Here is a 25,506-nt window from a genome sequence, read left to right as displayed (position 1 = left end):
CATTGCTTTTCTCCCAAGAAGCAGGCGTCTTTTAATTTCGTGACTGCTGTCACCATCTGCAGTGATCAAGGAGCCCAAGAAAGTAAAATCTCTCACTGCCTCCATTTCTTCCCCTTCTATTTGCCAGGAGGTGATGGGACCAGTGGCCATGATCTTGGTTTTTTTGATGTTGAGCTTCAGACCATATTTTGCGCTCTCCTCTTTAAGGCAGTATCTACCCCCATTAGCTGCCATTCCTTCTCCTGCTAGGAAATTGGTTTTGAGAAGAATGATCAGCCCACCCCACCCCCAAAAAACCCACACACACTACGATTCCCAGGATTCTCTGGGAGGGGGGGACCACAGCCTGTTAAACTGGTATAAAACTCGCATAAACTTATTGTTATTGTTGGAAATTGTCATAAAGTAACACTGATGGGAAGGAGACATTGGTGGTCTTGATCCATTAAAAACACAATAGCTGCCTCCCAATCGAGTTCCCTTTGCAGCGGGAGACTAAGGGGAGGCGAGGTGGGAAGCGAGCGGAAGCGACCCGTCCTAGAGGGGGCGGAAGTGCCTCTGCCGAAAACAGGAAGCTGCTCCTGTTAAGGGCGGAAGCGAAGCCAAGGTGGGCGGAGCCGGCGAGAGGGGAAAGAGCCCGTGCGCTTGGCTGGAACCCAAGATGGCGGCGGGGATGTACCTAGAGCACTACCTAGACAGTAAGAGCGGGCGCGGGGTTCGGGCGGGACGCGGCTCGAGGCAGGCGGCGCAGGCGGCTCCCAGGAGGCAGCAGAGGCCCCGAAAGCCCGCAGTCGGGGGAGGGGGGCGGCGAGTGAGGTCAAGGGACCTCATATTCCTACGTGTGGGTCAGTTCACACGTTACGACAGCAGCCAACCCGGGTTCGCCCCGGTTCCTTTTTAACAGGGCGCTGCACCTTAATCCTTCAGTGTGCTCAGTGGTTCCAGTTCTTTCCCTTCGTGTGCGTTGCCTGTTTTGAGTTTGCCCACATTCTATTTTTCATCCTCCACCCCCAGAAGGAAGGGTGGAAAAAAAGGAACTGTTTGATGTTGGCATTGGTGAAATTTAAATGTAATAATGTTTGCAAATTCCACACCCCCTCCCTCTTCTTCCCACATCCACAATTTGGCTCTGCCCTGGTTAAAATATGGCAGTGCACTCAGATACTGCTGGACGCAAACACCCGCTTTACAAAAAACACAACACAACAACCACTGTATGGTGCATTGTTGGTTTGTTTGTGTGTGTGTGTGTGTGCAAGTGCAAGCATGGGGGAAAGCGTATGCAAAGCTGGCACCTCTTACATGGCTCAGGACCTCAATACCTTAAGGACCGCCTCTCTCCATACAAACTGACCCAGACTCTGAGCTTGTTATTTGACACCCTTCTCTATGCCCCATGTCCCTGAGAGGTTTGGAGGATGGCAACAAGAACGAGCCTTTTCTGTGGTGACTCCCCATCTGTGGAATGCTCTCCCCAGAGAGGCTTGCCTGGCACCATCATCACATGTCTTTAGGGGCCAGGCCAAAACCTTACTAGTTACCCATGCCTAAATAATCTATGGCCTGTTGAAGCTGGAGACACTGTTATTATGATTATTTTATCACACTGTCTATTATGTTTTCCGCTCCGTAAACATGTTCTTAATGTTGTATACCGCCCTGGGATCTTTTGATAAAGGGTGATATATAAATCAAATTATTATTATATGACAGCCTATCCAGACATGTAGAATATTAACATGTGTTTTAATCTGTTTTTTAGCTCATCATTTATTTTAAGCGTTTTTGAATGTTGTTATTTACTTATAATGTTATTGTTCTGTTATTTTTAAAAATGCTTTGAGGTTTTATTGCAGTCAAGCCTTGCGAAGTAAATAAACAAAATGTGTTTTAAGGTGTGCACCTACAAATGTAAAATATGATTGAGGTAAACGTGGGTATCGTATGAGTATGCTAGTTGAAGAGCCAAAACTGGCTACAGCTTCTTTTCAAGTATATGTTTGGTTAGGAAACCTGAGTTTGTTAACACATGAAGTGGCCCTTTCTTTCTCTTGTAATGCCTCTACTTGGCTTCAAATGGTGTAAAATTCACCCTGTAGCTATTCAGTCAGCATGGAGTTATTGTTGAGCGTACAGTAAAAGAAAGCATAAATGAAGGTGTAGGAAAGAAGTAACACAGGCAGGTCGCCACCAAGCTGATCTTCTTCTCACACTTTCCCTCTTTCTCTAGGCATTGAGAATTTGCCCTTTGAGCTGCAGAGAAACTTCCAGCTCATGAGAGACCTAGACCAACGAACAGAAGGTAAGTCTGCAAAGCCCCTGCTGGTTCAGATTGACTACGTAAGTCTTCTTTGTCACACATTGAAGAACAAATAAACCTGGTGTTCGTATCCCTTTCTGTTTGTTGTCATGCCAGAGTGGTCTGTCATAATGCTGCACCCTACTTTTGGTTTCAGATCTCAAATCAGAGATTGATAAACTGGCCACAGAATATATCAGTAATGCACGGACGTTGTCTTCAGAGGAGAAACTGGGGCTCCTCAAGCAGATCCAAGAGGCCTATGGGAAGTGCAAGGAGTTCGGCGACGACAAAGTGCAGCTTGCAATGCAGACGTATGAGATGGTACGAGGGGGCCTGATTGGGGGGGGGGGACAGTCCACCTTTATTGGACAGTCTTTGTGAAGAGCTTTCATCCAAGTGGAATTTTATCTCTTTGGGCAGCTACTTTCTGCTGCCATTCTCTTTGCCTTTGTATAAGTCTTTGCTCTCTTGGTGGTTGGGACACATTACCTCAAAAATAATGCTCTCCCCCTCTTATCGTGTTTGCAGGTAGATAAGCACATCCGGCGACTGGACACAGATCTCGCCCGGTTTGAAGCTGACTTGAAAGAGAAGCAAATAGAGTCAAGTGACTATGACAGCTCATCTAGTAAAGGCAAAAAGAGTGAGTTCTGGTTTATGTAGAAGTGGCTGGCATGGGAGGGGGGGAAGGGGCAAATGAAAGATGTCCAGAAACGGTGATAGTAGAATTTCAGTCTTCATTCTGAAAGAAAGACTCCTGCATCCCCCTAAATCTGTTTTGAATTTATAACAAATCTAGAGAGGTACGGAAGAGGAAAAATTACTGAGTATTTCCTTATGTTCTGCTGACTGATTCCATCAGCAGATGAAACACATTGGGTACCATCCCCACAGTTGCTGCCCGACTCCACCCAAACTCATAGTGGGGGGGGGAATGCTAATAGGTAGACAAGGGGGAAAATATTCCATAATGAGTGACTTGAAGTACACTTGCATTGGCAGGGTAAATGTACATCTAGGCTGCAGCAAAGAGACATTTTAATACTGTAGCCTTATTAGCTGATAAGGGTCCTTAAGTTGCGCCCAGGCAAGGACAGAGACATCAACAAGACTCCAAGGGTTGAATTCAGAGAAAGAATTTAATTTCTTATTAATAAGAGACTCCTGGTGGTCAGCTCCACGACAAGAGTAAAGAAACACAAATTGCAAAGCTTCTTATACACTTCTTGGGCTCCTTTCCCCCTCCTCTGTAAATGTGCGCACGCAAGGGGGTCACAAGTACATATAAGGATCTTCCTGTGTCCGGTCCTGTGCATAAACACATGCTGACTCATGCTACCCTGGTAGCATCTTCCAGCAGCCTTGAGTGCCTGTTCTGTGCGTCAGACTAATAGCGTCAGACAAGACAGTCATCCGGCCTTGATAGCTTAGCAGGGTATTCTGTCTGGCTTACATTCCCCTTTGGCACACAGAGAGAGGCAAAGAAAAAAAGCAAGACATCCCAGGGATATGGGGGGGGCAAGCCATACACTCACAATTATACAATGCAGGCAATGCAAACTATAGGATCAGATCTAACTCAATAACAAACTGGCAAATCCCTCCCTTCAATACAGTAAGTGACTGTGCCTTAGAACAGTGAAGTCAATGAGCCAACCAGGAGGGAAGCCTACCTGGTGCTATCAAATTGAACATATTTGTAAGTGAAAAGTTGTGTCGACATAGAATTTGATGTTAAAAGAAGACACTTCTAAAAAAAGAAGACGAAGAAGAGGGGATTGGTTAAAAATAAGTTAAGGAAGAGATGTCGACACCAATTTATTATTTATATGCTGATCATCTGGGTGGTTCCAGCCACTCTGGGCGGCTGCCAACAAATTAAAGCATCAGGCACAGTAAAACATCGAACATTAAAAACTTCCCTAAACAGGGCTGCCTTCAGATGTCTTTTAAAAGTCAGATAGTTATTTATTTCCTGGACATTTGATGGGAGGGCGTTCCTTAGGGCAGGAGTGACTACCGAGAAGGCCCTCTGCCTGCTTCCCTTTAACCCCACTTCTCACAATGAGAGAACCGCTAGAAGGCCCTCGGAGCTGGACCTCAGTGTCCGGGCTGGACATGGGGGTGGAGACACTCCTTCAGGTATACTGGGCCTGTATAGACCTTGCTCCCACTTTGACATGCTCTATCCCCATCATAGGAAGTAGCAAGTACTGCCAGAAGGTTATTTAAAAAGCATTGTAATAGAAACTCCAATTAAATGTATCCCACAGATTACGAAAAAAATGCACAAATGAACCTGAGAGAATGTAATTGTGATTTACTCAAGTCAAGGAAGCTATAACAGGCAGGAAGGCTTCCTTTTAAAAAACACATGCATATATGTTTTTTGGTTATGTAAGTAGCAGGCGAAATTCTGAATATTAAGTGGCATATAAATAAAGTAGATTCTGCCACAAACAGATTGGCAAAAAAAGCTTTAGGAAAACAAGAGATGCTGAGGGAAAATCCATATAGCTTCTGCAAACAGAAGTCCTGCCATAGCAACCTTTTAGAATTATGCCCTCATGGAACAGTGTCTGGGTACAGGACATAAAAGGGAGTAGATGTAAAATGAGAGTTTTCAGAATAGAAGGGAAGCAGTGAGGTATTCTACGGGTCTGTGTTGAGACTTGCACTGTTTGACTTGTTCATAAATTATCTGAAATCCTCTGTGAACATGAGGGCGAAGCTTACAGATGACACCAAATGATGGATTCTAAAGAATTTAAAAACCAAAAGGATCTCTACAGATTGGGCAACAATGAATGCCATTTGAGATTCATTGCAAGTTGGCGCAAAATGATAATAATAATAATAATTTATTATTTATACCTCGCCCATCTGGCTGGGTTTCCCCAGCCACTCTGGGCGGTTTCCAACAAAGGATTAAAAATACATTAAAACATCAGTCATTAAAAACTTCCCTAAACAGGGCTGCCTTCAGATGTCTTCTAAACATCAGGTAGTTGTTTATTTCTTTGACATCTGATGGGAGGGCGTTCCACGGGGTGGGTGCCACTACCAAGAGGACCCTCTGCCTGGTTCCCTTTATCTTCGTTTCTCGCAGCGAGGGAACTGCCAGAAGGCCCTCAGGGCTGGACCTCAGTGTCCGGGTAGGACGATAGGGGTGGAGATGTTCCTTCAGATATACTGGACCAAGGCCATTTAGGGCTTTAAACATCAGCAGCAACACTTTGAATTGTGCTCGGAAACGTACTGGGAGCCAATGTAGGTCTTTCAAGACTGGTGTTATATGGTCTCGGCACCGCTCCCAGTCACCAGTCTAGCTGCCACATTCTGGATTAGTTGTAGTTTCCGGGTCACCTTCAAAGGTAGCCCCACGTAGAGCGCATTGCAGTAGTCCAAGCAAGAGATAACTAGAGCATGCACCACTCTGGCGAGACAGTCTGCAGGCAGGTAGGGTCTCAGCCTGCGTACCAGATGGAGCTGATAGACAGCTGCCCTGGACACAGAATTAACCTGCGCCTCCATGGACAGCTGTGAGTCCAAAGTGACTTCCAGGCTGCGTACCTGGTCCTTCAATGATGGCCATCAGAGCAGAAAATCTGGACAGCTACCGTGAGAAGCAGGATGCTGGGCTAGGTGGCTCTGTAAGTTGATCCAGCAGGCTTTTTTGTGTGCAGTCAGATTCACATTGGGCTTAATTTATTCAGATTGCTAATGCTGTTTCCAACGTGTTCGATAGGGGGTGGGGAGGGGGAGAGATTTCTAGAGCGCCAAATAGTTTTTTTCTACAGAGGTTTGAAAGTATGCTAGTAGGCCAAATGAGCTCCGTTGGTCCCAAAGAGAGGTACTTGATTTGCCCCCCTTTGTCCGTGTTGTGCACACAGAAGGCCGGGTCCAGAAAGAGAAGAAAGCAGCCCGTGCTCGCTCCAAGGGGAAGAATTCTGACGAGGAGGCGCCAAAGACAGCCCAAAAGAAGCTGAAACTAGTCCGCACGTGAGTAGGACGAGGGGACAGGCAGAAGGCAGTGATCTGTGTTAGTAGATGTTACCAGTCTCACCCAATGTCAGGTCTACTCCATTCTAGTACCACCCATGGTCATTGTTGTGCCCAGAAACTCTGGCAGACTTGGGAGGTCAGGTTTCCTACTGGTGAGGATTGTGAGGAGTGCCAAGCTGGCAAGTTCTTTATTTCTTAAGGGAGACCAAGGTAGTTGGTTCCAAGGGATGCAGGTGGCACTGTGGTCTAAACCACTGAGCCTCTTGGGCTTGCCAATCAGAAGGTCGGTGGTTCGAATCCCTGCGACGGGGTGAGCTCCCTTTGCTCTGCCTGCCAACCTAGCAGTTTGAAAGCACACCAGTGCAAGTAGATAAATAGGTACCGCTGTGGCGGGAAGGTAAATGAAGTTTCCTTGCACTCTGGCTTCCGTCCCAGTGTTTCATTGTGCCAGAAGTGGTTTAGTCCTGCTGGCCACATGACCTGGAAAGCTGTCTGTGAACAAACGCTGGTTCCCTTGGCCTGAAAGCGAGATGAGCGTCGCAACCCCATAGTTGCCTTCGACTGGACTTAACCGTCCAGGGGTCCTTTACCTTTTACCTAGTTTATTCTAGAGTGAGGTGGGGGTGAAGGGAATGTTTTTTGATTGCAGGGGTCTGAGAGAAGTCTCCACTGATGACTTACTAACTCTGTTTTCCGTCCTGAAGCAGCACAGAGTACGGGATGCCTTCAGTTACCTTTGGAAATGTGCACCCCTCCGATGTGCTGGACATGCCTGTGGACCCCAATGAGCCCACCTACTGCCTCTGCCACCAGGTCTCCTATGGGGAGATGATTGGTTGTGACAACCCTGATGTAAGAGACTATTGGGAGTTGAGGGTGCAGGGTGAGAGGGGCTCAGCTCTGGGGCAATGTGAACAACTGCAGATGCGGGGAATCTAAAGGGCCTCATGACACCTTTCTGGAAGTCAGTATTCTGAAGCTAGAATATCTTTGTTATGGCCTTAGTACAAATTGGCAACACTGTTTAAAATATAAAAGGTTCCTAAATTAGCAAACCACCCTTGGGCTTGCTGTTCGGCTTGCCTTGTTTCTTCTTTTTTGGGAAGCGAATGCCTATGAAAAAGCTATGGATAGGGGGCAGTTGTTTACTGTGTGTTTATGTATTCTTTCCCTCAGAACTCTTGCCAGGCCTTGTGCAATAGTGCAGTTTTAGCTGAAGTTCTCTCTTGCCACTGCATAGTGGATAAAGGAGTGTATCATGCCTGAGCAGCACAATGTGCCTCACTTGCCTCTTTCTATAAAAAAAAATTCCTTGAATGTTGCCACATTATCTCTGCATGCCTTAATTCTGCGTGCCTTAGCACTTCTTCAGCCAGTCCTTCAGCTCCATTCCTTCCCTCCCTCAAGGAGCTGCAAATGGAGGGAGCACTAAGTGGAAAGGGCTTCTAGTGACCTAGCATGTGCAGTCACTGCCCAACCCGACAGGTTTCCTTTAGGCTTCCCAGCTGCAGTGTTCCTTGAAACACTGAGGCGCTTGCTCCCCAAGTCATCCCTGGCAGTGCTGCCTGTGTTATACTTCCCAAACTTTGTAGCACCCACACCCCCAAATGGAGAGGCTCTGGGTTCACAGGTTCCATCTGCTCAGTGAAAGATTGCATATGTGTAATAAGTGGTAGGAGAAGAATATGAGAAGACGATACTAGATCGGAGCCCTGCCCTGCCCTGCCCCCATTTGAGTTTTTTGTCTTAATTTATCACAGGCAGTCATTTGGTGATACTTCCAGCCTTCCAAATATTTTCCTGTTTTAATATTCATTTATTTCCACATATTTCCTGGGTCTTCATCTACTAATCAGTTAAAAATAAGTCCAAATGAGCGTGTGCGTTAAGGCTTTTGTGTAAGTGAGCAGGAGTGATGTATGACTTTAATTCTTCAGTCTGCATTCCCAGCAAGTTGTATCTGCACAGGACTCAACAGTTCTTTAGATAGATATGTATTTAGTTGTGTTAGCTACTGGCCTTTGCAACTTGTGTAGAGTATTATTAAACTGAATTAAAACACCAGTTATTTGTGTGCAAATGTACAGAATACATACAACACCCCTTAAGAGATAAAATACTAAAATTCAATTCAAATTTTAAAATTACACAACTATACAGTTTAAAACTCAGGACGTTGTTGTGGCCTTATTTGAATCGTCATCATTTGTATGCTGCCTTTCCAAAGTTAACTATGCTGAAGAAAGCTTGCAACATGAAAGCATGTACATAACTACAGCAATATAACAAAAAAGTAGACATGAGCATAAATAAAAAATATCTCTGTAAGCATACAGAAAAATAAACAATCCCCAAATAAATCATAAGGTTTAACAATAAAGATATAAAAACCCAGTAACAGCAAAATTTATGCATCTCCAAAATTAAATATTGACCCCCAACAAAAAAACCACCTCTAAACAATACTCTACCCTAAGAGTGCTTTGCAGGACTCGCAGCAAAATTAGCTTCTGGCATCTTCAGCAGCCTCAGCTTTTCTAGCTGGAGTCAGTCTAGGCCCCTTCCTCAGGACAGCTGAAAAGAGGCTAGAAAGGCAGGGAGCAGTCCTGTAGGGCTCACAGCAAAGATGGCACCTGGCCTCAGCAGCAGCCTTGGCTTTTTACAGCTGGAGTCAGTCAGGGCCCCACCCTCGCCGGCCAGGTGGAAAGAGGAGGAGCAAAGCAGGGGCCTGGCCTTGCAAGACTCATAGCAAAGATGGCTGGTTGCAATTGGCTAAAATGTCATCGCTGAGACAGTATCAGTTATTTATTAGGATGAAGAAGCTGCACTCGCTGAAGTGGTTGATGGTTTCTTCAGCAGGCACCATTTCACTTGTGTGTGTATTTCTAATGAGGTGTGTGTGTAACATAGCTTCAGAGTACAGGGGGTAGATGTGCCCCATAGAGATGGATGGATGGTTAAGAAGCTTTGGGAGCGTCAGGAGCAAGGGAGAAGGGAATGTTCATTATGGAGTAGAGTTATGTACTGATCCTTTACAAAGCCAGTGATGGCAAACCATAAGAGGGAGGAAAAGGGCTTGAAAGTGAGGCTCTGAGAAACCCCAAACAATTAAAACATGGAGAAGAGATGATGAGGGGTCACTAACTTTAAGCTTTTGTGTTCTTTATACCTTTCACCAGTGCTCCATTGAATGGTTCCATTTCGCTTGTGTGGGCTTGACAACAAAGCCAAGAGGGAAATGGTGAGTGACTTATTTACTTTCTATAGTGCCTTATAAAATCTCTGTGCCCAGCCCCCACTGCTCTGAGGGAATCAGAGCACTGAATGTTTGGAGCTTGAGGAAAGATTGTCGTTTTCTGAAGAGTCTTTGGGTGCTCGTTAGGAAAGACTAGCAAAATGCACAGAAGACTGCATTGCGGGGTTCACTGGTACAAAGCCTTGCAGGATCCTCATTTGTAAGAAACGGGCCTCCCAGAATCTAACTGGAGGCTAGGTTTTGCTGCCACTGCAACAGCTCCACCCAGTACTGTACCTTACCCCATCCCCTTGGAGTGAATGGCAGCTATTCATGTATTTGGGTGAAAGTTGTAGGGGTGTGCTTGGTGACTCAACTGATGTGATGGCCCCGGCTACTGAGAACTGTTCCTGTATTCATTTGGCTGCTCCAACCTCTCAAGAGTTTCTTGGGCATACTGGAGTTTTGACACTGTGAGTCCATAGTAATTGGGGTTTAAAAATATACAGTATTCAGTATTTGTTCATGTCTATGTTATGTTAGGGACCCAGGTGGCGCTGTGGGTTAAACCACAGAGCCTAGGGCTTGCCGATCAGAAGGTCAGCGGTTCGAATCCCCGCGACGGGGTGAGCTCCCGTTGCTCGGTCCCAGCTCCTGCCCACCTAGCAGTTCGAAAGCACATCAAAGTGCAAGTAGATAAATAGGGACCGCTCCGGCGGGAAGGTAAACGGCGTTTCCGTGCGCTGCTTTGGTTTGCCAGAAGCAGCTTTGTCATGCTGGCCACATGACTCAGAAGCTGTCTGCGGACAAACGCTGGCTCCCTCGGCCTATAGAGCGAGATGAGCGCTGCAACCCCAGAGTCGGACACGACTGGACCTGATGGTCAGGGGCCCCTTTACCTTTACCTTTATGTTACCTGTACTTAGGCCTCTTGTATGGATGTTGATAATTTGATCTTGATATTTCAACATTTCATATATGCTTGTAACAGTAGTCATAGTAATAATAAAGTTAAAATAAAACAAGCTGCCTGCCTGCAATATATTGTCAGGACTTCAGGTGCTTGTATCACTGCAAATTGTGAATTTTGGACTCTCACTTTCTGGTGCCATACTTGATGGATAACTAACTCACTTGGTGACCTGAAAATATTACACTATGACGTGGGGGGAAGTGTATTTTGGACTTTTCTGGCAACACAAATGCTTTATGCAGTGACTTGCAAAAGCTCACAACCATAGAGAGGGTTGTTTTTGCTGAAAAGATGCACCCCCCTTCAGTTGTAGTTCTCTTTTGTGGGAAAACAATTTTCTTCCGAATGCTCCATGCAGTCCTGGCAGACTGTTGAAATCCAAATTCTAAAAAAAAGCTTTACAGATTTTTAAAACCTAGGCACAGCATTGAAGGAAATGTATGAATACGGCCATCCTATGACAAGATGAAAAATCCAGATGACATCACTAATAAAGTATGCTCTGCTGGAAAGTTTTCTTTCACTGGCTTTCCTTAAAGCAATGTTTCCCAAACTTGGGTCTCCAGCTGTGTTGTGTTTTTTTACTACAGTTCCCATCATCCCTTACCACTGGTGCTGCTAGTTGGGGATGATGGGAATTGTAGTCCAAAAACAGCTGGAGATGCAAGTTTGGGAAGCACTGCCTTAAAGGAACAGGAGCATTTGAATAAATGCATGGTGGATTGTGCCCTCTAGGTCAGACCAGACCAGGCATCCCCAAACTGCGGCCCTCCAGATGTTTTGGCCAACAACTCCCATGATCCCTAGCTAACAGGACCAGTGGTCGGGGAAGATGGGAATTGTAGTCCAAAACATCTGGAGGGCCGAAGTTTTGACCAGACTGTCTCCTACTGTGTTGCTTTTAGTGGCACCCAGAATCCGAATTGTTTTCCTACCTTGCCTCCTGGTAATGCAATTTTTGTATACAAATTTACTCAGTTTGCTTTTCTGCTTGCAGAATTGAGAATTTCTTAATTTCTTAATACGCCATTCTAGATGCCTTTTCATTCTCAGACACTATTTGTCTTGTGATTACTGCTTTTGCCTTGTCTCCCTGCTACAGGTTCTGCCCTCGCTGCTCCCAGGAGAGGAAGAAGAAATAAAATCTGCGTGTTCCGAGGTCCAGATGTGGTTACCAGAACACCCACCCCTACTCCTGGGCTTCAGCACCCTTTTCCCAGTTCCTGGGGCTTCATAGTTAGGGGGGGTCTCATCCTGGGTGTGCAGAGCTACCTGTGAATGGTTTGTATCCATATGATGGTTCCTGCGTGTACTGAAACACTCACTGCTTCCCAGTTCCTCTGTGGCGGCAACCCTTGAGGGGACGATGGAGTAAGCCCTCTTCGTTCTTACCACCTTTTACCCTGCATAGGTTCCAAAGCTTGTATTAGCTCGGAGGAACCCAGACTTGTTGGTGGAAGAAGGAACGACACCTGAACAACAGAAGAAATAAAACATTTCCTCCAAAAGTTTCTCATTTGGGTCCCAGAAGAGAGGGGCAACCAGGTCAACCCCTTGTTCAGTAAGTTGGGTAAGAAGATGGGCCTCTCATGCCTTCCCTTTCCCCCCCACAACATTCCATTTCTCAAAGGGAGCAGAACCATTTAGAGCCAACTGGAATGGATCTCGTTTTCTTCGTGCGGAGCGCCCCCCTGCCTGCTGAATGAAGTGTTTTGTGGATTTTTAAACAGAGGCCATCCAGAATTCACTCCTCTCTCGGTGGTGCTTGTATTGGGGGAAACCCTGTGTTGTAAAATATGGCATTAAATAAAGTCAGTTCAACAAACTTCATAGTGATTCTCAGTTGTGAGTAGAGGAGTGGGATCAGCAGCGGAGCTTCATGCTCTGCCATCGGGGGCGGAGAGCAGGCTCGCTGCCCCCAGTGACGTGGCGCGGGGGGCGCCGTGTGCAATGATGTGCGCATTTTGGGGGCAGGGCACGCCGTGCGCAGTGATGTGGCACACGTTTTGGGGGCGGGGCACACGTTTTGGGGCGGGGCAGGCAGCGGCGATGGCGCCCCTGGGATCGCTTCGCTCGGGGCGCACCGCCCCTATCTTCCTACACCCCTGGGTGGGATTCACGGAGCTGATGGTCAGCAGCCAAGTCATAGACGGAAGAAGAGGCATCTTCAGCACTTAAGAGCTCTTACTTGCCGTCTTACCTGCTGTGGTGTTTCTGATATCTGGTTTTCAACATTGCAATATGCTGATATATCACAATGTCTGAAATAAGGCCGGAGCACGGTTGCTGCTGTTGTTATTTTATATGTACCCATCTTAGATGCCTCAGCCATTCTGGGTGGCTTCCAGCAAATATAAAAGCATAATAAAATATCAGACATTAAAAAACTAGCCTCTACAACTTTGCTGCCTTCTGATGTCTTCTAAAAGTTGTATTTTAACATATTAATGCAAAACGCTAATAATAAACGACGGGAAATTCAACTGGTTATAGCAACAGGAGACAGACTTGGCAAAAGTGCTTTTAAAAACCTGGGTGGTTTTTTTTAAAAAAAGAAGTATTTGCTAGATACCTAAAAGATAAAGTATGCACCAAACAAGCATCCCAGGGAAGGGAATTTTACAATGGGGTGTCGCAGCCGAAAAAGTGCTTTTTGTGATTATTAGGATGAGCCTGATGCATAAGGCAAATGTCGGCAGTGGCTCCATCTGATTTTTGCTCTGGTCCTGCCCACTTTTGACTGGCTCCACATGCAGCCACAATGCAGCACCAAACAGGCGACCCCCCAAAGTCTGGATCTCCCAACCCATGTAGGGCTTTATAGTTTAGCACTGTGACTTCGAATTGGCCTTTTCCTCCACTTCCTGTCCTGGCCGCCTTTCTACCATCTTGCTCTCCAAACGCCTTCTGGTTTCTAATTTATGTTGATGGTCCAGTTAACTCCCATACATTTATTAAAGCCCATGTTCTGCTTCTCCATGCTCTTTATAAGGGGGAAAATAGATACATATTTTTGCCATTTAGTTGGTGTTTTCTAGCTTTTCTGCTTAACGCTGCCGTAACCAAATAGTCATTTCAGGTTTACTGTAATTGGGACAAAATGTTCTATGGAAGTGGAGGCAGTGGAGGCAAGAATGAACACAGGCACATTACAATATAATTGTCTCAATGAGTTGCTAAAAAGCCAGAGGTAGTGCTATTTCCATTTCTCTACCATCTTTAAATTATCTTTTTAATCTGGGCTGCTTATTTCCATTTTAAATGTATACGTGGGAGTTGTGGGAGTTGGTGCAGGGCGAGGCACCGTGAGAGAGCTATGTTCATGTTGAGCCCTAGTGGAGGAATGAGCATGCCCTGCAAACAACTAAATGTAGGAAATTGTGGACTGTGCTATCTTGGAAACAAGAATCCTGCTGTGGTAAAGCCTGTCCCTGCTCAACCACCCGCACAGTCTCATGATGTCCTCCTTTTCCTCCAACTTTCCCAGTTTCTCTTGCTGGCAACACAGAAATGTTGGCATCTGAGGAGAAAAACGCACAAGTGGCGCTACCTCAAATTAATGTCCATAAGCATCTTCTGCGTAAACCCCACTTGAATGAACCAGACTTGAAGAACACCTCTCTGTTCATTTGCTGCTCCCATTCATTTTTCTATCGAATTGTGAGCCATTTTTCGGATGTTTGCTTCCCACTCGGCTGCTTTCAATGACGGATGGAACCTGGTGTCTTATCTTGCCTCATATTCGGGCTGCCACATATAAAACCACCACTTTCCTGTCTTCCCCACCCCCCTGCCCAACCCTCCTTAGTCCACCTAGATTCTTGCTCCTGTTGCTCTCCTGCAATGGCTTCAACTGTGAGGTCATTGTGTTCTCATTCCAACAGCTTCCGGCCTTGTTGGCCTTTGAAATGGGGTGAGCCTGATGCAGAAGGGCAATGCTGAGGCTCAAGTTGCTACGATGGGCCTGTCTGGTGGGTGAGTGACCGACTTCTCCATTTATCCAAGAGGAAGCCTGGATGGATTTCTGGCTTGTGATCATCCGTATGGCCTATAACTGCCATTGCTCATGACTGGCTTGGTTGTATATTCTGGCCGGTGCTCTTTTCTGACAGCTCCTATTAACATGTGGAAGTCAGACATAAAAGTCAACATGGTCCATCGATCGGATCCCACTGTGATTTTAACTTATTCTGCCTGGTCTGGATTTGAAGAAAACTGGACGTTTGGGGTGGGTGGGTGGCTGACTTAAGAAGTCCCTTATGATCTATTCCAGGCATCTCCAAACTTTGGCCCTCCAGATTTTTAGACTACAATCCCCATCACCCCTGACCCACTGGTCCTGTTAGCTAGGGATCATGGGAGTTGTAGGCCAAAACATCTGGAGGGCCGCCGTTTGGGGATGCCTGATTTTCCTTCACAATGAATAGTGAAATTGGGTGTTGTTGTCGTTGTTTCTTAAGAGATATTCATTAGTAAATAAAAGTTTAGGTTTGATAAGTCAGTCAGTGTATCATATACAGTAGAACCTCAGTTTTCGAGCGTCTCAGAAGCCGAACAATTCAGAATCCGAACACCGAAAACGCAGAAGTACCAGTAATTGCTTCCATTTTCGAATGTGCCTCAGAAGTCGAACGGCTTCTGAGGCGTGTTTTTCATCCCCCCCCCAATTGACTTTGCAGCCAGCCCACTGATCCTCAGTTTTCGAACGTTTAGAAGTCGAACGGTCTTCTGGAACGGATTATGTTAGAAAACCGAGGCTCCACTGTATTTAACAAGTGGCGCAGCGGTTCAGTAATATTCAGTAATTTTATTTACAAAAATATTTATATGCAACTACATGTTTAAAGAAACACCAGAAAAAGCTTAAGCTTGCAACAACAGCATCTATAGGAATAGGAATAGGCAATAAAAGCAATGTAAAAAAAAAAAATAGAGACCATCAACGATTACAGAAACACATTTTCTTTATTTCCTGCACAAGTCTGGTGGCAGAGAATAGTTCAGCAAATTGTGCATCTCTGTTTTGGACAATAGATGGCCCTCTTCTACTTTCTGGTTGCTCAGTAATGAACTACTGTGGCCTGTGCTATTGTAAGGGAATCTACGTAGAAGTGTTTGTATTCAACATTGGGTGAAGGAACACAGTCTTTTATGACAAGTGCATGACAGTGTAATCTTATGTATTTTTACTCAGATGTACATTTTCGCTGTGTTCAACAGTGAAAATGTGCCTAAGATTTAGCCTGAAAGTCAGACGGATGACTTATTGTGCTTCTCTCTTGGCCTTTCAACTGCAGAAGGGTGTTTTTGTTTTTGGTTTTTGTTTGTTTTTATTGTGTGGAGGTATTTTAGAGGCTGTCGTTTTTGCTGTGGTATTGGCAGTTAATGCTTTACAAAGTACCCATTGATCTGAGTGCAGTTGAGGGGTCACAGAATAGCCTGATCATGTGTCTAACTTCCTATTGGACTTTTTATAACATGTTGTTATAAGAAAAAAATTCTCCCTTTCCCTTATTGGGTATTCCAGAGCCCGTAGAGAGTCCTTAAGTGGGTTCCCTATCGGTAGGAGAAAATAATAGAGGCCAGCCAGATAATACGGTATTGAGAAACAAAGCCTGATCTTTATTAAAGGAACTGTTGCAACAGAGTCCCCACAGAGTCCACACAGAGGGAGGAGATCCCTGAACAATGGTGCTCAAAACCTTATATGTCGTTTAGTCGTTTAGTCGTGTCCGACTCTTCGTGACCCCATGGACCATAGCACGCCAGGCACTCCTGTCTTCCACTGCCTCCCGCAGTTTGGTCAAACCCATGTTCGTAGCTTCGAGAACACTGTCCAACCATCCCGTCCTCCGTCGTCCCCCTCTCCCAGTGCCCTCAATCTTTCCCAACATCAGGGTCTTTTCCAAGGATTCCTCTCTTCTCATGAGGCGGCCAAAGTATTGGAGCCTCAGCTTCAGGATCTGTCCTTCCAGGGAGCACCCAGGGCTGATCTCCTCAAGAATGGACAGGTTTGATCCTCCAGCAGTCCACGGGACTCTCAAGAGTCTCCTCCAGCACCACAACTCAAAAGCATCAATTCTTCGGCGATCAGCCCTCTCCACGGTCCAGCTCTCACCTCCATACATCACCACTGGGAAAACCATAGCCTCAACTATACGGACCCTTGTCGGCAAGGCGATGTCTCTGCCTTTTAAGATGCTGTCTAGGTTTGTCATCGCTTTTCTCCCAAGAAGCAGGCGTCTCTTAATTTCGTGACTGCTGTCACCATCTGCAGTGATCAAGGAGCCCAAGAAAGTAAAATCTCTCACTGCCTCCATTTCTTCCCCTTCTATTTGCCAGGAGGTGATGGGACCGGTGGCCATGATCTTGGTTTTTTTGATGTTGAGCTTCAGACCATATTTTGCGCTCTCCTCTTTCACCCTCATTAAAAGGTTCTTTAATTCCTCCCCGCTTTCTGCCATCAAGGTTGTGTCATCTGCATATCTGAGGTTGTTGATATTTCTTCCGGCAATCTTAATTCCGGCTTGGGATTCATCTAGTCCAGCCTTTCGCATGATGAATTCTGCATATAAGTTAAATAAGCAGGGAGACAATATACAACCTTGTCGTACTCCTTTCCCAATTTTGAACCAATCAGTTGTTCCATATCCAGTTCTAACTGTAGCTTCTTGTCCCACATAGAGATTTCTCAGGAGACAGATGAGGTGATCAGGCACTCCCATTTCTTTAAGAACTTGCCATAGTTTGCTGTGGTCGACACAGTCAAAGGCTTTTGCATAGTCAATGAAGCAGAAGTAGACGTTTTTCTGGAACTCTCTAGCTTTCTCCATAATCCAGCGCATGTTTGCTATTTGGTCTCTGGTTCCTCTGCCCTTTCGAAATCCAGCTTGCACTTCTGGGAGTTCTCGGTCCACATACTGCCTAAGCCTGCCTTGTAGAATTTTGAGCATAACCTTGCTAGCGTGTGAAATGAGCGCAATTGTGTGGTAGTTGGAGCATTCTTTGGCACTGCCCTTCTTTGGAATTGGGATGTAGACTGATCTTCTCCAATCCTCTGGCCATTGCTGAGTTTTCCAAACTTGCTGGCATATTGGGTGTAGCACCTTAACAGCATCATCTTTTAAAATTTTAAATAGTTCAGCTGGAATATCATCACTTCCACTGGCCTTGTTATTAGCAGTGCTTTCTAAGGCCCATTTGACTTCACTCTCCAAGATGTCTGGCTCAAGGTCAGCAACCACACTACCTGGGGTGTACGAGACCTCCATATCTTTCTGGATATGGACCCTTATATAGACTTTTTAAATTGCCCACCCTGTAGCCCAAGATTACCCAAAAAAAACATCTTGCATACATCGCAGAAGGAGGTGGTCTACAGCAGAAATCCTGCCTTCCAGGATTCCTGATAATGGTCACTGATTGCATTACCTGGGCAGTCTGGCCATTCTTTTGTGATGGTTAATACTTCAGTTCTTGAATCCAGGTCACAGGCTCACCCTATTCATGCACAAATATGCCCTTAAAGACAGGATTTGCAAGCAAAAAGACAAAGGGAAGGCTTTCCCCATTTGCCTCCCTTGCTGCAGATGAATATTTGACGTCATTGGGAGAGTCAAAATGGCTCCAGGATTGCTCTCCCATACTATTTCAGACACATGGTTCATATATTTAGATATGTGTGAATTTATGAATATCTATTCTATATTTGAGACCTTAAAATTCTTATAACATCTCCTTGTACTCCTTTTCTTTGTAGTAATTTAATTTCCTCTTGGACTTTTTATAGCATGTGTTTTGTTTTGTAATTTGCGTTGTAACAGCCGCTGGCTATAAGCAATAAAAATCTAACAGACAGATAACTTCTCCTTCAGGGTTCGTAATCTTCCTGGCCCAGTTGGTCCCGAGGACTTTGTCCTACCACCCAGGCAGCCCCCTCACGACTGATGAATACCTGGATTTTTTTGCATCCATGAGGCCCAAGTGGAAGGCAAGCGTGGTGTGTCAGATCCGACGTAGTAAAGGTTGCCAGGATCCTAAAATCCTACAGCTGGATCAGTATGAGAACCATGGCGAGATTCCAGAGGGTATGTGAAGATCACTGGTTCACGCTTCAGATTCCCCCCAAAACCCTTTTGTGGTGAGAGACACTGGTTGCACTTTATTCAATATATGATTCCCGCCACCAACAGCCTTTTCTGTAGTCTGTAAATCTACAGATCTCTCTAAATATGGTCTGTAAATGTATGTGTGGGTCCTATGGCAACCATCTTCAACTCTTTTAGACTTCAGACCAACCTTTAAAACCAATTTTAAGCATAGGACCAACTTTTGAATTTTTTTTTAAAAAACAAAACTTTATAATTTCCTCTTTCACAAGGCATATCTACACTGCTGAAATGTGGGGTTTTCAGTATTTCTTCACCCTGGGGAAACCCTTGGAATTGTAGCTCCGTCAGGATGGGGCAGAGAGGTGGCTAATAAATACTTTTTAGTATCTGCAGCAAAAATACTTTTTAGTATCTGCAGCAAACTGCAGACGTCAAGGAAATAAACAACTATCTGACTTTTAGAAGATATTTGAAGGGCAGTCCTGTTTTGGGAAGTCTTTGATGTTTTATCGTGTTTTTAATATTCTATTGGGAGCCGCCAAGAGTGGCTGGGGAAACCCAGCCAGATGGGCGGAGTATAAATAATAAAATTATTATTATTATTATTATTATTATTATTATTATTATTGTTATTAACAACTAGCAAACTACAGTTCACAAAAGGAGCATATAGCAATTGCAATCAGCGAGTATAGAACAAGCAAAAGATAGGTATATTGCTAGACATGCCCCATCTCTCTTTCCTTCTCTCTCCATACTCCTCTTATTTTTCTATTTCTCTTCAAAAATTAAAATAAAATGGTGGCTTTGCCAGGGAAGCAACCCTCCTTAGGTTGGGCCAAAACCCACTTGTGGATCCACTCTCAGCCTACTAGATGAAGGCCTAAGAGAAGAATCAGAAGATGCTCTAGGTCAGGCATCCCCAAACTTTGGCCCTCCAGATGTTTTGGACTACAATTCCCATCTTCCCCGACCACTGGTCCCGTTAGCTAGGGATCATGGGAGTTGTAGGCCAAAACATCTGGAGGGCCGCAGTTTGGGGATGCCTGCTCTAGGTGTTTTCATCAGCTCGCCTTTACTGCCGTTCTGTTCAGGGAGGACACAATTCACCCCAAAACAGACCTGTGCAAGGCTTGCCCAGGAGTACCTTGGAGTGGATTGTGTCCTTGATTCACCAAACCACAACTGTAGCTATTAATCTGAATTTACATGGGAATGGGAACGGGCGTTTATCATCTGCAACGAAAATTCTATGCAGTTCTGTATGTCATGTGCTTTGGAAGCAAAACAATGTAGAAATTCTCCTCTTGGCTTTAAGGGAATTGGAAGAAAATAAATTGGATAATGGTAGTTCGTTGTCCGGCAATGTATTGCCACAGGCCCCTCAGTCATTAGAGAACGTAAGTGTATAGCTCAGTTCAACAACCGGTGCATTTGTTTACCTCTGTGCAATGCTGGAGGACATGGTACTTTTCATTCTTCCTTCCCATGGTAAGACTTTTCGCCTTCTGCTTCCAGGTCCCATCTGTGCGGATCTTCCTCACATCCTACGTTTTGAGACTTTTTGTCTATTTGCACAGTTTCGGTGTTCAAACCGGAGGTTCTACGTCAAGGTGAGGGGGAGAGAAGTGTGCCTGCCCACTGCAATAGAGCTTCTGTTTTTAGAAGAATACGAAATCCTGGGTGATTTGGCTAAAAAGCAGAAGGTTGAGGCATGTTGGATATCGTGAAGGTCCCTTAATAGGTCACCCTTCACCCACCCACATAATTGGAGTATTGCAGGAGGGTTGGGGCAAAGGCACAGACAGGACAAGGTTCTACATGAGAAGATGCCCAGAGAGGAGCTGGAACAAAAATGCAGACTGAGAGTGGACAGGCAAGCCGAGATGGCTGGGGTGAAGCAGGGTGCCACACAAACCAGGCCACAGTCTTACTGATGCTTTGGCAAGGACCCAGTAGCTTGCCTTGAGAGGTGGAGCTACACTGAGACCTGATAGCACAGTGCTATACAGTGCTACTTTGGTACTCGAACGGCTTGGCTCCCGAACAAATCAGTTCCCGAACACCGCAAACCTGGAAGTGAGTGTTCTGGTTTGCAAACGCTTTTCGGCAGCCAAACGTCCGACGCGGCTTCCGCAGCTTCAGATTGAGTGCAGGAAGCTCCTGCAGCCAATTGGACGTCATGCCTTGGTGTTTGAGCCGTTTCGGGAGTCGAACAGATTCCCAGAACGGATTAAGCTTGAGAACCAAGGTACCACTGTATTAGTCTTCCTCCATTTTGCAGCCTTGACAACACAGGTGCACCAGTGCACAGACCAAGAAACTCCTGCCTTAAATTGACATACGCTATTCAGAAATCATGACTGTCTGGAGGTTGTCGCAGTATGGAAGGCGTATTTTCTTACGAGTCCCTTGCCTTTGCTCAGATCTTAGGGCAAATGTTTAGATGGGCAGGGATATTTCACTCTCATTTTAATATTTCACTCTTAATTTGTATACCACCTTTCTATATTACCATATCCAAGGCGGTTTACAACCGGAAGAAACAACAAAATAGACAGCAAAGTTCGCACACCTATTAACAATCTGATCCAATACAAAAAAGTCATAATAAAAACACAACTTTAAAATAAACAACTTATATCAAATGCAGTCGTACCTTGGTTTTTGAACGGCTTGTGAGCCGAACGTTTTGTCTCCCAAACATTGCAAACTCGGAAGTGGCTGTTCTGGTTTGCGAACTATTTTTGGAAGCCGAGCGTCCGACAGGGCTTCTGCAGCTTCTGATTGGCTGCAGGAGCTTCCTGCAGTCAATCGGAAGTCGTGCTTTGGTTTGCGAACGTTTTGGAAGTCGAAGGGACTTCCAGAACAGATTCTGTTCGACTTCCAAGGTACGACTGTAAAGCAATAGTCAATAATTCGTCAGAACATAAGAGTAAACAGTAAAATTAAATATCAGCGAATAAAAATTAAACAGTTTACACTTAACAATTACAATAAAGAATCACCAAACTGCAATCAACAAAGATAATGGCAAGTCACAATGCATAAAATACCTCAAAACATACAAAACCATGTAAAAGGGTCAAACTGAGAAGCAAGGGCACACAACTTATAATTTTTTTTTTAAAAAAAAATTATCCCTGAACTACTCATGCTCTTACCAGCTGCTGAAATTTCAATCTAAAGGGGGATTAAGCAATTGCTACACTTTCCTGCCTTTTCTTTCCCTGATCCTTTATATCTGCTGCAGCAAGCAGGACTTTAATATTGCCTTGGCTCCAGGCTGGAAGGACTGAGGAATGAATGCAGAGAAGGGGAACCAAACACCCCTAATTCCTCTGCCAGTGGTGGATAGGCTCATTTCGCCGTGGCCTCTTGGCCCAGCAGGTTTTGCAATTTCTTTTGTGGTGCTTCCAAAACTTGCAAAACCCGTGTGCCCAGAGAAACAACAGTGTATGTAGCTTCCCAATCTGTTTGATTCCTGGCCCTGCCTCATCTTCCTTAGAAATGGCACAGGGGTTGATTTGCTTTTAAGCAGGAGACGGGTGATACCTCCCCCCCCCAGATAATGTATTTAATCAAGGTTGTTTCGAGACAGAACATTGCCTCTTTGTGTGCACGTTCTCCCTTTCCTTTTGCCCCCGGTAATCGGGTTTTGAAGATTTAATATTTGGAAAACCTTCCAAAATTCTTTTAGAAGAGGCGATGAAACAAATACCGGTAGGTCTGTCTGCCAGGGGAAAGGATGCTTCTTTCAGGCCTCTCTTTAAAATAATATGAGGAATTCCACATCATGCTAAATTGACCGTTCAGAACATTACAGCTTATCAGACATAATGATTCCCCCACCTCCCCCCGCACACTGTTCTGAGGCTCTTGACAATCCTGCCAGCCAATTTCGGGAGGGGTGTGTGGGGAGGGGGGTGAAACACTATTGTATAATCCAGTGGTGGCCAAACTTGGCACTCCAGCTGTTTGGGACTACAACTCCCATCATCCCTAGCTAAAAGGACCAGTAGCCAGGGATGATGGGAATTGTAGTCCCAAAACAGCTGAAGGGCTAAGTTTGGCCATCACTGGTGTAAGCTGTAGTCCTACCCTATATGTTTTTCCATCCCAGGTGGGGTGTGGAAAGCTTACATTTCCTCCTAAACCACAGACATTGTGCAGAAGACCTCTTAGAAGCCATTTTGGCATAGAAGCAGCATATAAATAGGGCTGGACTTAACCGCACCAGAGAGCCAGGTCTGGTTGGAATAGCAGCAAAAAATAAGCCTTCACTGAGGTTATGGTATTTCAAGAGGGGAAGTCCTTTTTCTTATTTATTTTTTTATGGGAGAAATGTGGAAATTCCCTGTACAGTGGTACCTCGGGTTACAAGAGCTTCAGGTTACAAACGCTTCAGGTTACAAACTCCGCTAACCCAGAAATAGTACCTCAGGTTAAAAAATTTACTTCAGGGTGAGAACAGAAATTGTGCTCCGGCGGTGTGGCAGCAGCAGGAGGCCCCATTTGCTAAAGTGATGCTTCAGGTTAAGAACAGTTTCAGGTTAAGAACGGACCTCCGGAGCGAATTAAGTTCTTAACCAGAGGTACCACTGTATACCTGAAGGACGATTTCCACCCCCATAGTCCAGCCTGGACACTGAGGTCCAGCTCCAAGGGCCTACTGGCAGTTCCCTCACTGCAAGATATGAATCCCCAGGGAACCAGGCAGAGGGCCTTCTCGGTAGTGGCACCCGCCCTGTGGAACGCGCTCCCGTCAGATGTCAAAGGGGGGGGGGACACACTATCTGACTTTTAGAAGACATCTGAAGACAGCCCTGTTTAGGGAAGTTTTTAATGTTTGATATCTTACTGTGCTTGATGTTTTAATTTGTTGGAAGCCACCCAGTCAGATTGGTGGCCTAGAATACGAATACTAATACTAATACCAGGTAATGAACTAGGGCTGATGAGAAATGGAGACATGGGGGTGTGGGAGAGAGGATTCTTCACCCAAGACAACTTGGTCATGTTTTTCCAAATTTTCTCCTTCACCCCCACCCTGGATAGCGGATACTGTGCCCTGAGTTTGAAGAGGAAGAGGAAGAGCATGAGCACGAACATGAGCACGAGCACGAACATGAACACAAACATGAGCACGAACATGAGCACGCGCATGAACACGCGCATGAACATGCGCATGAACATGAGCACGATAATGAGCACGAACATGCGCATGAACACGAGCACGATAATGAGCACGAACATGCGCATGAACATGCGCACGAACATGCGCACGAACATGAGCACGAACATGAGCACGATAATGAGCACGAACATGTGCATGAGCACGAGCATGAACATGAGCACGAACCCGGGCATGAACATGAAGACGAGTACGAGGATCAAGACGAAGTCAATGCCGTTTCTCCATCCCCAAGCCAGTTGCGCCACATGCCGCCAATAGACCATGGTTTCACACCCTCCCGTGACGCCCGCCTCCGCTCCAACATCGACGCCATTTTGAAGTATTCCTTTGCCGTCTCAGGCCAGGAGCCCGTGGCCAAGGAACGCTTCTTCCCAACTCCCTCCAGCAAGCCGGACTACGCGAGTGCCGTGCTTGTCGCGGCCACTGCGGAAGTTGTGGCCACCACCGAAACGGCCACCTCCGAAGTTGGAGAGCTGGCAGCCACCAAGGGGCTCTCGAACCAGCAGCTCCATAAGAGCATCCACCGCCTGATCGGCATGGCCTTCTCCCTGGAGCAGTCCCTGAATGCCGAGAACGCGCAGCCTTTCAAAGACAAAGAAGGAGATCTGAAAATCCTGACTAGCCAGGAAGGTTCCAAGGGGAGGTAAGGGCAAGTCTTGCTCCCAGGCCAAAAGTAGTAACATTTGCTGAGGAAAACAGGCCCCCCAAGCACAGATGGCAGGGCCTAGAGGAAGATGCCTGTGACAGCATTGTTGTCAGCTCTCACTAGCTCCTCCCTGTTTCCCCCCTCATTATATTTACTAAATATATATTTCTATATATCCAAAATGCTTGTGTGGACTAAATTTACAAGTAGAAAATAAAAAAGTGCATTGAGGACAACTAATGTGGAAAGTCCCAAAGTTTATTTTCAAGACTTGCTTCTTCAACTCGGTCAACATAGTCACCCCAACAAACAATATTACAGGGTAGGGATATTCTGGCACACTGCAAAGCCATACAACTGAGTCACCCCCATCATTCCTCTGCTCTCACTTTACTCCGTGCTGCCTCCTCCCCAGATCTCCTACATCATCAATCCATGTTCTTTTTTATTGTTGAATGTAAGGTGGTTTCTAGTCAGGAATTGCATAGAGGCTTTGTTTTGTACAGGGCCTCACACCCTGTGAGTGCTAAATCAGTGTGTAGATGAGCGACAGCTGCATTGCTTTGTTTTATGATGGAAATCATTGGTTCTCCATATCCTTACTCCTTTAAAAACAACTTACCCAAAGGTATATGAAATGATTGACATCGATGCAACGCTTCAGCTCCCAATTTGGGCCAGTAGGTGGCGATGTGCTCTAAACGACAGAGCCTAGGGCTTGCCGATCAGAAGGCCAGCGGTTCAAATCCCGAGCTCCCATTGTTCGGTCCCAGCTCCTGCCCACCTAGCAGTTCGAAAGCACATCAAAGTGCAAGTAGATAAATAGGTACCGCTACAGCAGGAAGGTAAACAGCGTTTCCGTGCGCTGCTCTGGTTCACCAGAAGTGGCTTAGTCATGCTGGCCACATGACCTGGTAGCTGTGTGAGGACAAACGCCGGCTCCCTCGGCCTATAGAGCAAGATGAGTGCCGCAACCCCAGAGTCGTCCGCGACTGGACCTAATGGTCAGGGGTACCTTTACCTTTACCTTTTTAGCA

General features: G+C 45.7%; 2 protein-coding genes across 5 annotated transcripts in view; both read left to right on the top strand.

The window, feature by feature from the left end:
• Positions 1-624: 624 nt before the first annotated feature.
• ING4 (inhibitor of growth family member 4) lies at positions 625-12,107 on the top strand. Of its 4 annotated transcripts, none has more exons than XM_035097322.1 (8): positions 625-698; positions 2,231-2,302; positions 2,457-2,623; positions 2,831-2,945; positions 6,196-6,304; positions 7,012-7,159; positions 9,487-9,548; positions 11,618-12,107. In XM_035097322.1, exons 1-8 carry the CDS (start codon positions 662-664, stop codon positions 11,655-11,657), a joined length of 750 nt encoding a protein of 249 aa, XP_034953213.1. In that variant the 5' UTR covers positions 625-661; the 3' UTR covers positions 11,658-12,107. The 4 variants fall into 4 exon arrangements, with proteins under 4 accessions (XP_034953213.1, XP_034953217.1, XP_034953216.1 ...); XM_035097326.2 differs by having other exon boundaries at positions 626-698; positions 6,199-6,304; positions 7,015-7,159; XM_035097325.2 differs by having other exon boundaries at positions 626-698; positions 6,199-6,304.
• ACRBP (acrosin binding protein) overlaps positions 11,882-25,506 on the top strand; it is a 25,632-nt gene continuing 12,007 nt past the window's right edge. The window contains exons 1-4 of the mRNA XM_060269110.1: positions 11,882-11,886; positions 18,370-18,602; positions 20,145-20,239; positions 23,685-24,466. Of these exons, the coding sequence (XP_060125093.1) occupies positions 11,882-11,886; positions 18,370-18,602; positions 20,145-20,239; positions 23,685-24,466 (1,115 nt within the window). The remainder of the gene's footprint in view (positions 11,887-18,369; positions 18,603-20,144; positions 20,240-23,684; positions 24,467-25,506) is intronic.

Source organism: Zootoca vivipara, chromosome 16 (genome assembly GCF_963506605.1).
Source record: "Zootoca vivipara chromosome 16, rZooViv1.1, whole genome shotgun sequence".
Lineage (NCBI taxonomy): Eukaryota > Metazoa > Chordata > Lepidosauria > Squamata > Lacertidae > Zootoca > Zootoca vivipara.
This window is presented reverse-complemented; position numbering and strand designations above follow the sequence as displayed.